The sequence below is a fragment of the Nothobranchius furzeri genome, chromosome 8 (genome assembly GCF_043380555.1).
Source record: "Nothobranchius furzeri strain GRZ-AD chromosome 8, NfurGRZ-RIMD1, whole genome shotgun sequence".
Lineage (NCBI taxonomy): Eukaryota > Metazoa > Chordata > Actinopteri > Cyprinodontiformes > Nothobranchiidae > Nothobranchius > Nothobranchius furzeri.
The window spans coordinates 55,162,626-55,177,154 of record NC_091748.1 but is presented as its reverse complement, the minus strand read 5'-3'; the positions used below and the strand labels follow the sequence as shown (position 1 = coordinate 55,177,154).

The 14,529-nt window shown below is 42.4% G+C and overlaps 1 protein-coding gene across 2 annotated transcripts in view; it reads left to right on the top strand.

Moving 5' to 3' along the window:
* Window positions 1–527: 527 nt before the first annotated feature.
* tle2b (TLE family member 2, transcriptional corepressor b) overlaps window positions 528–14,529 on the top strand; it is a 113,129-nt gene continuing 99,127 nt past the window's right edge. For both annotated transcript variants that reach the window (XM_070554130.1, XM_070554129.1), the window contains exon 1: window positions 528–670. In XM_070554130.1, the coding sequence (XP_070410231.1) occupies window positions 647–670 (24 nt within the window). In that variant the 5' untranslated portion in view covers window positions 528–646. The remainder of the gene's footprint in view (window positions 671–14,529) is intronic.

Below are 14,529 nucleotides of genomic sequence, written 5' to 3'. Positions count from 1 at the left end.
GAGAGGGGGAGAGAGAGAGAGAGAGAGAGAGAAGAGGAAGAAAAAGCAGAGAAGAGGACTATTTGGTTGAGCTGAGTGTTTATGTTTGTGTGTTTCGCCATTGGACTGCTGGGTGACGGGGTGCAAGGAGAAGACAAGAAAAGAGTAAGAAGAGGAAGAGGAGGAGGAGGAAGAGAAGTAGAAGTAGAAGAGGGGCGCCTGTCTGGACTAAATTCAGTGTCATGTCAGTGTGTGTAGACCTCGACTGATCAGAGGAAAGACATTGTAAGGAAGAGCAGGAGGTGGAAAGAAAGGGGAGGAGAAAGTGACTTGGATTTCACTGGAAGAGGAGGTGGCAAAGTCGGGAGCTCCGTTTTATCATGACATTGTTGGATAAACGAGTCGACAGAGTGACTGATCTGCAGTTGTGTGTCAACAGGAATTTGCGTTGAAAGATAAAAGAAGAAAGAAGAGACGAATGACAAGACTGCTGTCCTCAGCCTAACCAAGAAGCAGGGCCATTACTCACAGAGTGTGTGCGCGCGCGTGTGTGTGTGTGTGAGGTCGGGGGGGTGGGGGGGTGTAACCGGTGGAGGGCAGAGGACTGGAGGGCCAGGGGAGTAACCTGGCCATCAAACGGACTGGAAGCCTCTCCTCTCCTGGGATCATGTACCCTCAGGGCAGGCATCCGGTAAGTTCCACCTCACGTCTCCACGTCTAACCCCCCCCCCCCACACACACACACACACTCACACACACACACACACTCCCTCCCATGATTGTCTCTCAATCATAATAAGTGTGTTTTATTTCTTCAAATTTTGCTCTTACTGTTGCTCCTGTCCTGATCATTCCGTTTTTTTCATTATACCCTGAGACTACCTTGTGCTTTCTCTGCTTCGTGTCTTCACTTAGTCCACGTCTCTCTGTCTTCTGTCTTTTTCATGCTTGTCTCACTTGTTCCTGTCTTGTGTAGATAAATTGGCTGCACTGCAACATGAGGAGAGGACATGATGAGAGGGAACTGGATCTAAGAGAATCCCTGTTACACTCGCACACACATGCGTGTACACACACACACTCCACTTTTTCCCTAACACACACACATCCACTTCACTTCACTATGTCAGCTGCAACCAGGTGTCTATGAGATCTTGCAGCTGATTGGCTGTGTGGGTGGCACAAACTACTCTCCTCAGCGTGCACGTTAAGTCACTGCATTAATGTGTGTGTGTGTGTGTGTGTGTGTGTGTGTGTGTGCGCGTGTGTGTGTGTGTGTGTGTGTGTGTGTGTGTGTGTGTGTGTGTGTGTGTAAGCTCTTTGCTGTCTGCCCATGTCTGTTGTGAAACAGCTACACACATGCACACACACAGTTTTAATCCTCTGGAGGCAGGCGTTGCAGATTTGCAACAGTTAAAACCTACCTACCTGGTTACTCCACATGCGTATTTCATGAGCATTTTTTAACTCAGAAGTACCCCTGAAGGACGTAGTAGTTTGTCTTTTTATCAAAACTTATTTGGAGCCTGAGAGGGTTAATAGATTGAGCAATTGTGCCTAATTCCCTTTCATTAGTATTAAGAAAGGCGGTGGGTGCACAAGTGCTTCCTCACTAACTCATCTTCAGCCTCCTTCAGTTGAACTCTGAATTTTGGAGGTACTAAAGAGTAAAGTAAAGGCTGCATTGACCGACGAGCCCAGAGGGATGAATGACGGCTCAGGACGGGGTCTAAGCTCAGGCCAGTTGTTTCACCGGAGCCCTGATCTGGTTGCTATAATCAGATTTGGTTGTCGGTGTCTTTGTATGTGCTACAAATGGGTCAGCGGCCACTTTGCCTCAGTCAGACAGACAGCCAACCGCTCCGTCAGCCAGCCAGCTATCACATAGAATTATGAATGACATTTTCACAAAAGGAAGGCATGAGGAATCAATTACATGTACAGAGAGAATGCTAATAAGCCAGCTGCAGGAGAAGATGTGGAGGAACGGGGAGAGGTGGAAGACAAAGGGAGAAAGTGAAAGATCTAAGAGGCAAGAAGAAAAAAAAGATTTTGCAGGCAGGAAAATATTCTTTTAAAAGGCGCTGCTGGGGGTGGAAGGAAAAAATGAAAACGAAGGAGATGTGAATGAAGAATAGTGAGTGAGCATTCCTGTGTTCTCTCCTTTAGAGGGATATCAGAGAGCTTCCTGCTGTGATGTTCAGCGTTTGTGATAAAGTTCAGAAGCAGATTGAGCCAACTCCAACCAATCGATAGCTCCTATCTCATTTTTCCTGTCTGTCTCCGCCAATTCTTCCCATCTGTTTCTCTCCTCTTCTTCGTCTGAAGCTGTTCTCCATGAGCAGAACTTTTCTTGTGTTGCTATGAAATGTGACCTGCAGAGAAGTGTGAAGGTGCAGAGAATGTGTCCATCTGTATTTCCTTACTTTTGTGTGGTTCTCATGAACATTTGAGGATCTATATAAATATACCAATGTTAATTTCCTCCTGTCTGGTAGGTTCTTCTTATGTAGATTACTTCCATGTTTATATCACTTCTTTGCCCAAATCCTTGGTGGCTTTTGAGGACCACTAGTCTGCAAGTTTTAGACATGATCTGCTCCAACACACCTGATTTGGATCAGTGGGTATTTAACAAGTATTCATATGGGGAGGTGGCCCTAAAGAGTCAGGGTTAGACCATTAGATATTTAGAAAAACAGCAAGTCTTTATTGAACAGCATGTTGGAGACATAATCCTAATGAAATGTGTGACGGAGGCTTTCTGGCTCATGACCTCAGACCCTCGAGCTGAGTTGGCTATTGGTCCAGGCTTTGAGGCTGCTGACTGAAGGAAGGAGGGGGAAAGGCTAAATGGGCGGGGCTTTTCATTTATTGAATTGCTGCTTGAATTTCTAAACTTAAATATGAAGTTCACTCATTTAATCATCTTTTTATTTCACTTTTTGTGATATAAATGTAGTTCCTTACATGCCCTAATTCATTTATTGTGTTAATTTAAAAATCTAATTAAAACTTCCTTTAAATTAGTTTTTTTAGTTTACTTTTGTCTTCATTTAGATTTTTTTGTCAGTACTTTGTCAGTACTTCAATTCAATTCAAATTCAATTCAAAAATACTTTATTAATCCCAGAGGGAAATTGATTGTCAGTACTTTGAGTTTCTCTTGTGTTTGAAAAGTGCTTTATAAATAAAGTTGTATTGAATTCAATACACTGAAAGGGAATTTTCTTTAAAAGTAGAATATGGAACAATTTATTTGTTCACTGCCAGCCGTTTCCTGATCGGCAAAGCCCTTCGCTGCTTGCATTTTTCACCGTTTTTACTGTGGGGCAGTAGTAGCTCAGCTGGTAGAGCGGGTTGCCTCATGATCGGAGGGTCATGGGTTTGATTCCAGCTCCCGCCAGGGGTATTCTGCTGTTGTGTCCTTGCGCGAGACACTTCACCCAACTTGACTGTGTTAGTGGTGGTCAGAGGGGCCGACGGCGCCAAATGGCAGCCTCGCCTCTGTCAGACCTCCCCAGGGCGGCTGTGGCTACAAGTAGCTTACCATCACTAGCAGTGTGTGAATGTGAGAGTGTGTGAAAGCATCTTTGGGTGTCTAGAAAAGCGCTATATAAGTTCAATGCATTATTATTATTATTATTATTATTATTAAGAGTCCCAGAACGTTGTGCGCTAGGATGATGTCGACGCCAAAACAACCTAAACAAAGTGGAGACTCACCTCTTAGATCAGGAAGAATCCGCGCGTTTCAAGCGTTATCCGTTCTTTCATAATCCGTTGTTGAATTGTGATCGGCAGAAGCTTTTCCAGTTCGCGCCTCACTTTTTTTACAGCAACGGCCCAAAACGATCTGTTAACACATGGATTTTCTGCTTTCTGATCACATGACGTGTGACGTATGCAGATGAAGATCAGCTTTAGAGCTGGGATGTTTGTTCTCACGGGGCGAGGGCTCGTTCCGATGCCCACACAGTAAAAAAAAAAGCTATATTGTAAGAAAAAGATACCTCCACAGGGCGTTTAGAGGTGTGCAGAATGAAGATACAGTATTTCCTTTGAAATCTATATTTGAATAAAAAAATGTATTTGTTTTGACGGTACAACACTGGCTTTATGTTTACTTTTAGCCAATCCAGCCAATAGAGAGCACAATTGCAGGTTGCCCAACAGTCCGCTCGGCACGGCGAGGCTGGCACTGTGGAAAATGGCGGACTCAGGGTGTCAAGAAGTCGTTATCCTTCTGAGAAGAGGAGCGACCATAAAAGATCTAAAACCAGAGTTTAGGTGAAGCCTACAACAGATGGACCCAATTAAAACCTTTCATGTATCGGCAGCAAACCTGGTAACCTGATGAACGGAAACACACACTAGATGTTGCTTTGGAGTTCGTGCTCCACATGCAACCATGAATCAATGCAGCCTCGGCTCCTACGTGTTCATGCAAACATGTTCTGGTTTCAGAAAAGCTCTTACGGGGATCTTAAACCTGTAAGTATGTCAGAGCTGCAAATGAAGCATAGTTGCCTCTTCTGGCTCACAACTTGGACAGATTTTTTAAATTTGTTTACTTCTCATGAATATCAACAAGTTTACTTATTCCTGAAAAGACGAGCAACCTGTTGTAGAGCTCAGGACCCGATCAGATCTAAGCAGGAACCAGTCCCCTTGAGGCTCCGCACTTTTTGATTAATATTATTATACTAAACATTTCAAATGCTTTAATTGTTTGTCCCTTTTCTGCTTTGACTACTGAACACCGAGACCATAAACTAGGGGAAGCCTTATTTTAATCCTTGACCAAGTAAAAGTGAAGGATGACTGTTGAACTGCAGTCTTTCAGATAGAAAAAAGATCAGCATTAAACCACACAAAAACAAGGAAATGGGTTAAAAAGGTTAAACCTAATTAGTAAGGCTGCTTCAGAGACCTTGTAATAAACGGACTGTTTAGTCAGTGGGAGTGTGTCCGTGATGGTGTGGTTGGGATGTCATGGTCCAGATGACGTCTTTCTGCCCTTCCTGTCGTGTCCATTTGGATGTTACAAACCTATGTCTGATTTTTTTATATACATGCATGACTTTTTATAGTGGAGAAGTCAGACTTTGTTCTCCTGTGGCAGGGAAAGGGTTAAAACTGAGCTGATTTACCAGGTGAGCAGAGCTCTAAGTGGTTCCACTGGATTTGTGTGGCAAGTGTTACAGGATGTGTGTGTGTGTGTGTGTGTGTGTGTGTGTGTGTGTGTGTGTGTGTGTGTGTGTGTGTGTGTGTGAGTTTTGTGTTATGGCTGTGTGATTATTTTTTTTCTACATGCCCTTGCCCCTTTGTGCTTTGTGACTCCCTACACATTTGTATTAGCCGTGTGTGTTGCTGAGATGTGTTCATCTCTATTGTCAACCTCAGCTTTATGGGCATTTTCTGATTATGTTATTATGTGTTTGCAATGTAGTCATCCACTAAATATGATGTTTAACCCTCTCACTGTCTTTAAGGGTGACCCCTTGAGGAAAGTTGACCAGCAGGATTGATAGTTTATCCCATGAGGTCCACGTGGCAGGGGTGAGGTGGTGCTCACTCCTGCCACGTGGACCTCAAGGGATAAACCATCAACCCTGCTTAATAGTCAACTTTCCTCGCAGGGTCACACCCATTAGGACAGTGGGAGGGTTAAAATGTAATAATAGTTTATTATTAAACTTCTGATCATCTTTAGGTGGCCAAACAACATCCTACACATCTGAAATGTTTGACTGAATTGGATTAATCTGTAGCTGTAAAATCGGACCTACATGCTGAATAGATGTTTGCATTTAGTCAAGACAGGCAAAGTAAAGAAATGCTGATCAGAAGGATGTCTGACATTCAGATATTTATGTTGTGTGTACTTGTTTGCTTCCTACTAACAACACTTTCTTAATCCTCTCCTTCAGTCCTTCAGTCTGCAGGCGGTGCACTCCAAGTTGTCTTTTAGGATTCATGCTGAAAGATTGCAATTTATTTTTTTTACCAAAGCAAAGTTCTGCTCTGTCTTTTATGAGGAGCAGAATTTATCTGGCACCATTGGAAAATATTATTTAAAGTTTTAATCTGCTAGCAAATAAATGTTTAAAAGTTGTATGCTTTTGACATCTTTTGAAGAAGGGGTTAAAAACGGATGTTTAATGGATCTCTTCATGACTATGTCTCAGTTGGAGATCCTGTTTTAATGACTTACAGACTTGTTTTGTGTATTTTCAGTTTATTAGAAGTAAAAAATTAAGATAAAAGCTAAACACAAAACGTCTCAGGCTAAATGTGATTACAAATATTTGGATGGTCACTTGTTCTAATCGTGGAGGATTTGCCACATTTTATTTGGAGTTTCTTCTGTTTTCTACATTTCACTAAATTCAATAAAATCAAGACTTTTTGCAGATTGCTCCATCTTCTGCTCTTGTTTATCTTCATCACTTCTGGCTAGTTTGCTGCAGATTGAATGTGTGACTCAACAGATGCTGTCCAGCTAATGTCTAATTGTTATTAGTCTAAACATGGAAATGCCCAAGTTCTGTGCAGGTTTGAATACATGCTAATGAGGTTGGCTTCAAATGCACGTGTGTTTGTGTGTGTGTGTGTGTGTGTGTGTGTGTGTGTACTTGTCTTTATCGGTTTAAGTGGACAAATTTTAACTTTACCCTGTACTGTGTGGACATTTTTACATTGTGGGGACATTTTGCTGGTCCACACAATGTGATGCATCCTAAAACTTGGTCCTAGAAGTATGGTGTGCATTAGCTTTTAGTTTAGGTTAGGGTTAGGAAAAGAACCCCAATGGTTAAGGTTAGGGTATGGGTTAGGCATAGTGGAGTCACTAAAATGAATGGAAGTCAATGGAGGTCCACACAAACATAAATACAAGTGTGTGTGTGTGCGTGTGCGTGTGCGTGTGTGTGTGTGTGTGTGTGTGTGTGTGTGTTGATCCCATTTTAAATTAAACATAAATGTGATCTAAAATGCAGATCTTGAGGCTGGGAGATGCATCGATTCAGGTTTTGAAGGCTAATAATGATTTTTGATTATTGTACTGACCTGCTGATTTAGCTTCATCTCAAAGAACTATAACTACCAGAATACGTTTATTTCTTTTTAAGTTGTGATTAACTTACAAATGTAGGATTCTAGATGTAAAAACGAAGAACAAAGAGGTGATGGTTGATGCTGATCACCAGCTGATTTTTGGTTCAAACACCTTTTTACCTGTTTCCTACAAAGGAATCAATCCATCTAAAACAGGTCTTCCAATAATTAAAGCTTAAAAAGAAGAAACAATTTCAATACTTTATTTTTTCACCAAGTGTTCCAACCTAGGAATACATAGGATAGTTAAACAGGCATCATGTTAGCTTTGAGCAGGCCAGCTAAAAAACAACCCTGCTGTCTCACTTAACAACATCAGCAGCAAAAAGGTCAACTATACGCCACCATAGAAGCCAAACGAAACAGACTGTACAATTCTGAACATAAATATTATTTTGTGCATAAATTACATACGGTGTCTGTTTCAATTAAAGGGGCATTATGGAAGTTTGACAGCCAAAACTTGTATAGAAATAATAAATTTCTTCTTCATACATTCTCCTGCATTGCCCTGGTCCCGTAGAACGAGCCCTGGCATTTTCACTGTGATTGCCTGTTTTTCTGTAAAATCACAGAAAAAGAGAGCTGCTCGGGTCGAGCAGGCTGCTTCATGCACGTTCACGCTCAGGCATCGCCCGTAGCATTTGCTTTCAGTAGCTTTAGCAGCAGAGAGAGAGGCAGTGCCACTTTGTCGCTGTTCCTAACTACTAGTGACAAAGCTAGCTACATTTCTGAGGACCCTTGGCTACTTTCTGTAGAACTTTTTTCTAGATATTTCCTGCAAATTAGCAACAAAATAGCCATTTTCGCTCCGAATCGTTCTTTGGTTTGACGTTGTTTCAGCTGTCATCAAGTATATAAATGTTACAGATGCAGAACACATCACTGGTGCTTTAGCTCACCTAGTTAGACGTCGGACTCTCGTGCAGAAGACCTGGGTTTGATTCTGGGTGTGAACATAGTTTATTTAGAGTTTCTTTTTTACATTAATGGTATATTTTTTTACAGTAAGATGCCCAAATTTTTATTTGAGACTCGCCGAACGGCATTGAATTCACGGATAAAAAAGATGTGGGTTCAACTTTCATTTTGGAACAATTTTTCAAGCAAGGGAAGGGAATGATCAGAGCATGCAGGACTGACCCATCTTAAACCTTTGTCGGCTGTGCTGAAGAGAAAGGTACAGAACCAAATTATTTAATTAATTAGCTACGCGTTCTCCTGTCCTCTGTCCTCCCCCCCCCCCCCCCCCACACACACACACACACACAAGGGACTGTCTCAGCTGTTATTTTCATTAAGGAGCGTGCACGTACAGCATGCGCGCCTCGTGCACGAGCCTACTATTGAAGCTGCCGTTACGCTTTTGGCCTGAGGGGGCAATCGCGAGCATAAAAATTCAAAAGTCCGTAAAGTCCCTTTAATGAATCATTCCTACCCTTTATACAAGTGTTTCTCAATCTATGAAAAACGTAGCATTTTATATAACAAACATGCAATCAGAGCCACAAATCAATGTCTTTTTGCTCAAATGCAATTATTTCTGTTAAGAAAGTTAATAAAAGTAATTCACAAAGTGTTTGAAGTGCTTGAGGATAAAAACTCTCCAGACAAACATGAAAAACCTATTTATCCTCCTCCCATGAGTCTTTACTGATTGCTGTACTGTCTGTACCCATGTGGGTCTTTCACATGGAAATGTTGAGTTCAGCCACAGCCTGTTCTTCCAACATGGCCGTGAAACAGATGCACATCTGGGAGTTATGGAGAAAGACACGATTCTGTCTGTCTGTTTGTCTTCTCCATCAACATGGTTAGCCCCTGGCACACTCTCTACCAACTCATCTGCATTCATGTGGTACACGCAGGCAAGTCTATGCACGGGTGTCTTCATTCTAGCAAAACACCTACAAAAATATTCTCCTTTTCGGGCCTTCTCCTGCAGCTCCACCTTGTTTTGTTCTCTTCTGTCACACTTTTACTATTTTTGCTTATCTTGTGTCTCTGAGACAAGAGGAGACACATTCAGATTCAAGGCACTAAATAATAACTGAATGGTAAAATATTTAGGGGGAAAAGCCAAGTGTAGAGAGATAGTGTCAGTGGCCCCCGTCTACATCTCTTTCTGTGCGCGTCTGCTGAAGTGTGCAGCAATGAACATAAGCAACAGTTCATTGGTTCAGCGGCTGAGGGGGAAAATGGGAATGCAACTTAAATATAACCCATCATTTTGTGAAGTCCTAACTTTTTCTTTCCCTGCATGTTGGACCATTTATTCTGCATTTCTACGAAAGATTTAAAGAGACAATGCATATTTTTATAATTACTCTGGAAATATCCATCAAAATGTTGTTGAAAACGAATTAAATTAAGCCCAGTTGTTGAAAAATATTGGCTGGTTTGTAACATATAACCTCAAAAATTGGGTCTAAAACACATGGGTCTAAGTCTATGGGCGACGCCATATTAGACAATGTTTCCTTCTACAGAAGCCCGTGAGGACAAAATGCACTTACTGATTTGTAACAAGCGATTATAAAACTTTATCTATCCATAAACGTTGTTGATTTACACATTTACCTCGTCACTCATTGCCGGTGATGAAAGGGATTCTGATGTTCTTGTCCTTTTGCAGGAGGTTGTTCTCAGGGATTTTTGACCCTAATGGTCATCCGTTGGTAAGGTCCCACTCTAATACAAAAATACTGCTTGCTTGCAATGATTTAGGTATGTACTGCCCCTATCGCCCGGGAAAATACACAGTGTCACTTTAACCCCAAAATTCCACTATCTCCGCTCCGCCCCCGCCTTCCGCTGCCGCTCGCTTCCGAACTCAATTTTTACTGGTACCCGCTCTACAACGGCTCCGCTCCGGTACGGAGACCTGAGGTGCGCAAACAGACATGCGCGGGATTTTCGAGATCTTGCGATACAGTCTGAGCAATAAACACGGAAGTTAGATCCAAACACCCGTTGTGTGGGAGAAGCATCGGCATGAACAGTTTAATCTGCCTATCATTTGTGTTGAGAGATCGGCAGTGTTTGGATCAACAAAGTGTGACTACTTTGATAGTGGAAACTGTATTTGTGGCTTTTTTTTGTGCATTTAAAGTTCAACCGCCATTGATAGTTGTTAAAAGTTGCTAAACCTGTGCATATGAAACAAAAAACACTTTTTGCTTATCAATTTATTGTGAAAAAACGGAAGCTGTGCTTGCTCCCTTTCCTGTTGGGCGGTTGTGATTTCTGTCCATTGACTGCGGAGGTGCTCCGGCGTCCGGCAAAAATAGAATCGATCCTATTTTTGCCGGATGGCGGAATGGCGGGCGGCGCACTGCGCCGCACAGCCGCAGTAGTGGAACAGCTCTGATTGACTACAATGGGACCGTTTTTGCTGCAGAGTTCATGCCGGAGCGGAGCGGAGATAGTGGAATTTTGGGGTAAGAGCATCGCCAGGTGGTGATTGGTGCAGCTAAGCAGTCAGCCACTAAGCAAGAGGTGGATCAAAAATCAGGCTGGCATCCACATGGGTTTCTGAACTCCATCATCTGGTCTGCAATGATCTGGGAATGCTGGTCTGCCTTAAATCAGAGAGAGTACCTTTGCAGCTGCTGATGCCTAATCAGAAATCTTTGTCTTTAGCTTGGGTTGTGGGATGTCTCACAGCCACTGCATTGTTGTTTTCTTGGCTTTTTGCCTTTTTAAAAACGCCTGCCTTTAAAATGCACAGTGAAATCTAAACAAGACAAGGACAACAGAAAGGAGATGGGAGAATGTCATTGCTGGGAAGTGACAGCAATCTGCTGCGCCGTTTATGGCCTTTATTATATTCATAAAGGTTTGTGAAGAACAAACTGTTTGACACAACTGAATAAAAAAAGGGACAAGTCCAATCTGCGTGAAAACACTGCAGGTTTGCTTGTCTAGAATACTTTATAAAAGCATTATGGAGAACTTACATATAACTCACTAACATGTAGCCAGAAATACTCAGCTTTACTGCAAAGCTAAAATAGGTCACACTTAAATGCAAGTTAGCAGAAAATCTAACTTCTGAAGTGATAGTGGTTTGTGTTTTGGGTCATAAAGGGATACACTTTTTTATGACTAGAGGAGAAAACAGGTCCACCAATGCACACAAACATTAAGATTTTAGTAAACGTTATGCCAAACACACTCTGAACTTAGCCGTTTTTATTCATCCATCCATTTTTGGCTGCTTTTCTTGGGTTAAGGTACTGGGGCAGCAGCCTAAGCAGAGTGGCCCAGACTTCCCTCTCCCCTTGGGCCAGCTCCTCCAGGGGAGTCTCAAGGTGTTTCCTGGCCAGCCGTGAACCATAGTCCGTCCAGCGTGTCCTGGGTCTTCCTTTGGGTCTCCTCCTGGTTGGGAGTGCTCAGAAAACCTCACCAAGAGGCATCCTGACCAGCTGCTCGAGCCACCTCAGCTGGCTCCTCTCAACATGGAGGAGCAGCAGCGGGTCTACTCCGAGCCCCTCCCAGATGACCGAGTTTCTCACCCTATCTCTAAGGGAGGACCCAGACACCCTGTGTAGAAAACTCATTTGGGCCATATGTAGCCACGATCTTGTTCTTTCGGTCACTGCTCAAAGTTTTCTTAGCTGTAAGTGTTAGTGATGTTAAAGTACTTGATACGTTGAAAATTATTCAAATTTGTTATTCAATTTCTTTAAGGATCAACTAAAGGCAAAAAATTTTGTTTGTTTTGTCCATGTGTTCCTCCTCCACATAAAAGAAAAACTGGTTGTGCAGAAAAAAGTTACACAGTGAAAGTTCAAAATTGCACAAAAGTTCAAAATTGCACAAAGTCATATTAACCCTTTGATGCATAATGGTCACTACAGTGGACAGGTACTCAAAATTGTTATTTATTTATTTTTGCTATTAAGCACAGCTGTTGAAGACTTTATTGCATGTGAGCCCCTCCATTTGGACTTCAGCAAGTCAAGCCAACATATTTCATGCTCAGAATGCACGCTGTCCACTGAGGTGGACATGTAATAAATTATTTGTAAATTAACAAAATGTTACAAAAAATATTTGTTGAAATTTGTTTCATTCACACCTAAAGATGAATGAAAAAAATTGTTTAAAAAATCATGGTTGAAGATTTCATAATTCATGCATCAAAGGGTTAAAGCTGTTTAATGAATCTCAAACACGCTAGGTTTTGAACGCAAACACGGTCATGTAAGACTAACACCCCCCCCCCCCCCCCCCCCCCAACACCAATGGCCGTTTTGTTGTCTGTGACTTCAAATGGTGTTTTTCTTTTTGGGACTCTAGTAGTTTGTCTTAAAGTTGAAGTTGTAGCAGCTGGCTGTTTCTTCTTCTCTGATATTACTGAGAGGAGAAACTCACACACCAGTGGTGTTCTGTTACTAAATACAATAGAGGATGAATAGAGGACCCAGGGAAGTGCTGTGGTTCGGCGAGACCTATAACCAGATGGTCCAATAGTTGTCTTTGGTCTAAAACGTGTTTTTGCTGGAGGTTTTTAGACAAATGCAAGAACCATTTCATTACAGTGGTCCCTCACTTTAATGTGGTTCACCTTTCACAGACTTGCAATCTTGCAGATTTCTTAAGCAATGTTGGATGCTTTTTTGCTGCTCCTCAACTTTGGAATGAGCTTCCTCTTGTAGTGAGGCAGTCTGCCTGTACTCGGTTTAAATCAAGGCTAAAGGCTCACTTTTTTTTATTTAGCTTTTGGCTTTTAATGTTGAACGTTTAGTGCTTTTGGCCGTGACTTATTTGGTGTGTGTTATTGTACTGCCACTGTCTTTTGATTCTGTTGTTTGTACTCTTAATTGTTATTTACTTCTCTGTTTTAATTGTTTTGTACAGCAGCATGGTCAGCTGCTATGCTGAGTGGCAAAGTGCTTCAGAAATAAATTACAGGTGTGCCAATTATATGGATACACCTTAATAAAATGGGAATGGTTCATGATAATTACGTCCTGTTTGTGGCACATTAGTTTATGTGAGGGGGCCAACTTTTCAGGATGGTTGGTGACCATGGTGACCATTTTGAAGTTGGCCATCTTGGATCCAACTTTTGTGTTTTCAGTAGGAAGAGGGTCATGTGACACATGAAACTTATTGGGAATTTCACAAGAAAAACAATGGCGCGCTTTGTTTGAATGTAAATTTATTCTTTCATGAGTTATTTACTCATGTATTTGGCTTTCTTTATGTTTTTGAGGGTGCAATGGCAATGTTGTTGACGAAAGCAGCGTCCTGACCAATCACAAGCTTGCATTCTCTGTCTCACTTGACGGACGTTTAGAAAAGGGGACTGGACTTCGTCCGTCCTTGCGAGCCTGCTGGAGAGCCCTTGCAAGGACAGATAATGGCTTTGCGCGTCTCCGCACCGACGCAGACAAAGAAGCATAATCGTGGCTTTATTCTCTCATTACAGCCTGTGACACATGATGTAGTCTTTATCTGTTGTACGTTGATTGTCACAAGATGTTGTCTTGTGTTACAGATGAAGAACAATAGTAATCAGCGCTCAAGCATTTTTATACACAGGAGAAGGAGACGCGAGTCTCTACATCATGGTGACGAGAGACTTGCATCTAAAACGCTGGAGTGAGTGTGTGCAAATAAAACTGTTGATAGACTGACATTCTGGTGTGTGTTCATGTGTGTGTGATACGCTACAAACATTTATAATTGTAAAAATTGACAGCTTTAACTTTTTTTTTTATTTGGCCAATATAAAACGAATGTGCAGAAGAACCAAAAACTCCCAAAATGTGTTTGTGAGGAGTCTCATTAAATATAACAAAGTATAATAAATAATGTTTGTGATTAATGTGTGTCCTAACAGAACTATGGCGTTTAAAGAGTGCCACAACCCGTGCACGCGCATTGGGTCCACGGCGCGCGTGTGAACGGGACTCGCGAGCGCAAATATACATGGCGAGAGGTCATTTGTGCACTGAGAGGGAGCAAACTGTCTGTGAGCGCACAAGGATGTGCACAAGTGACAAACCTGCGTGCGCGCGTTGTCAACGAGCACACGGCAGAGGAAAACGTGCGCGCGCGGCAGCCTCTGTGCGCGCTCGGCAGCCTCTCTGCGCGCTCGGTTTCTGACTCCTGCTCGCTCGGCGGTAAGGGCTTTTGGCACTCTGGAGGCGTGGCCTGTGGCAGATCTTGTCTGTCCTCTGATTGGTTAGTTCACCCCTCACTTTACCCTCTATCTATATAAAAAAGTCTGATGTTCAGTAGTTGCTGGCATAGCTCAGCTGGGAGAGCGGGTGACTCTCGCCCCGGAGGATTCAGGTTCGAGCCCGGGCAAGGAAAATGTAGTAGACGTCATGTTAATTTTTCTTAATTTCAGGTATTTTACAGTTGTGACCGTTCAACTGTCATTAAACGTCCGAATGTTTGCTGGGCAGTGTTTTA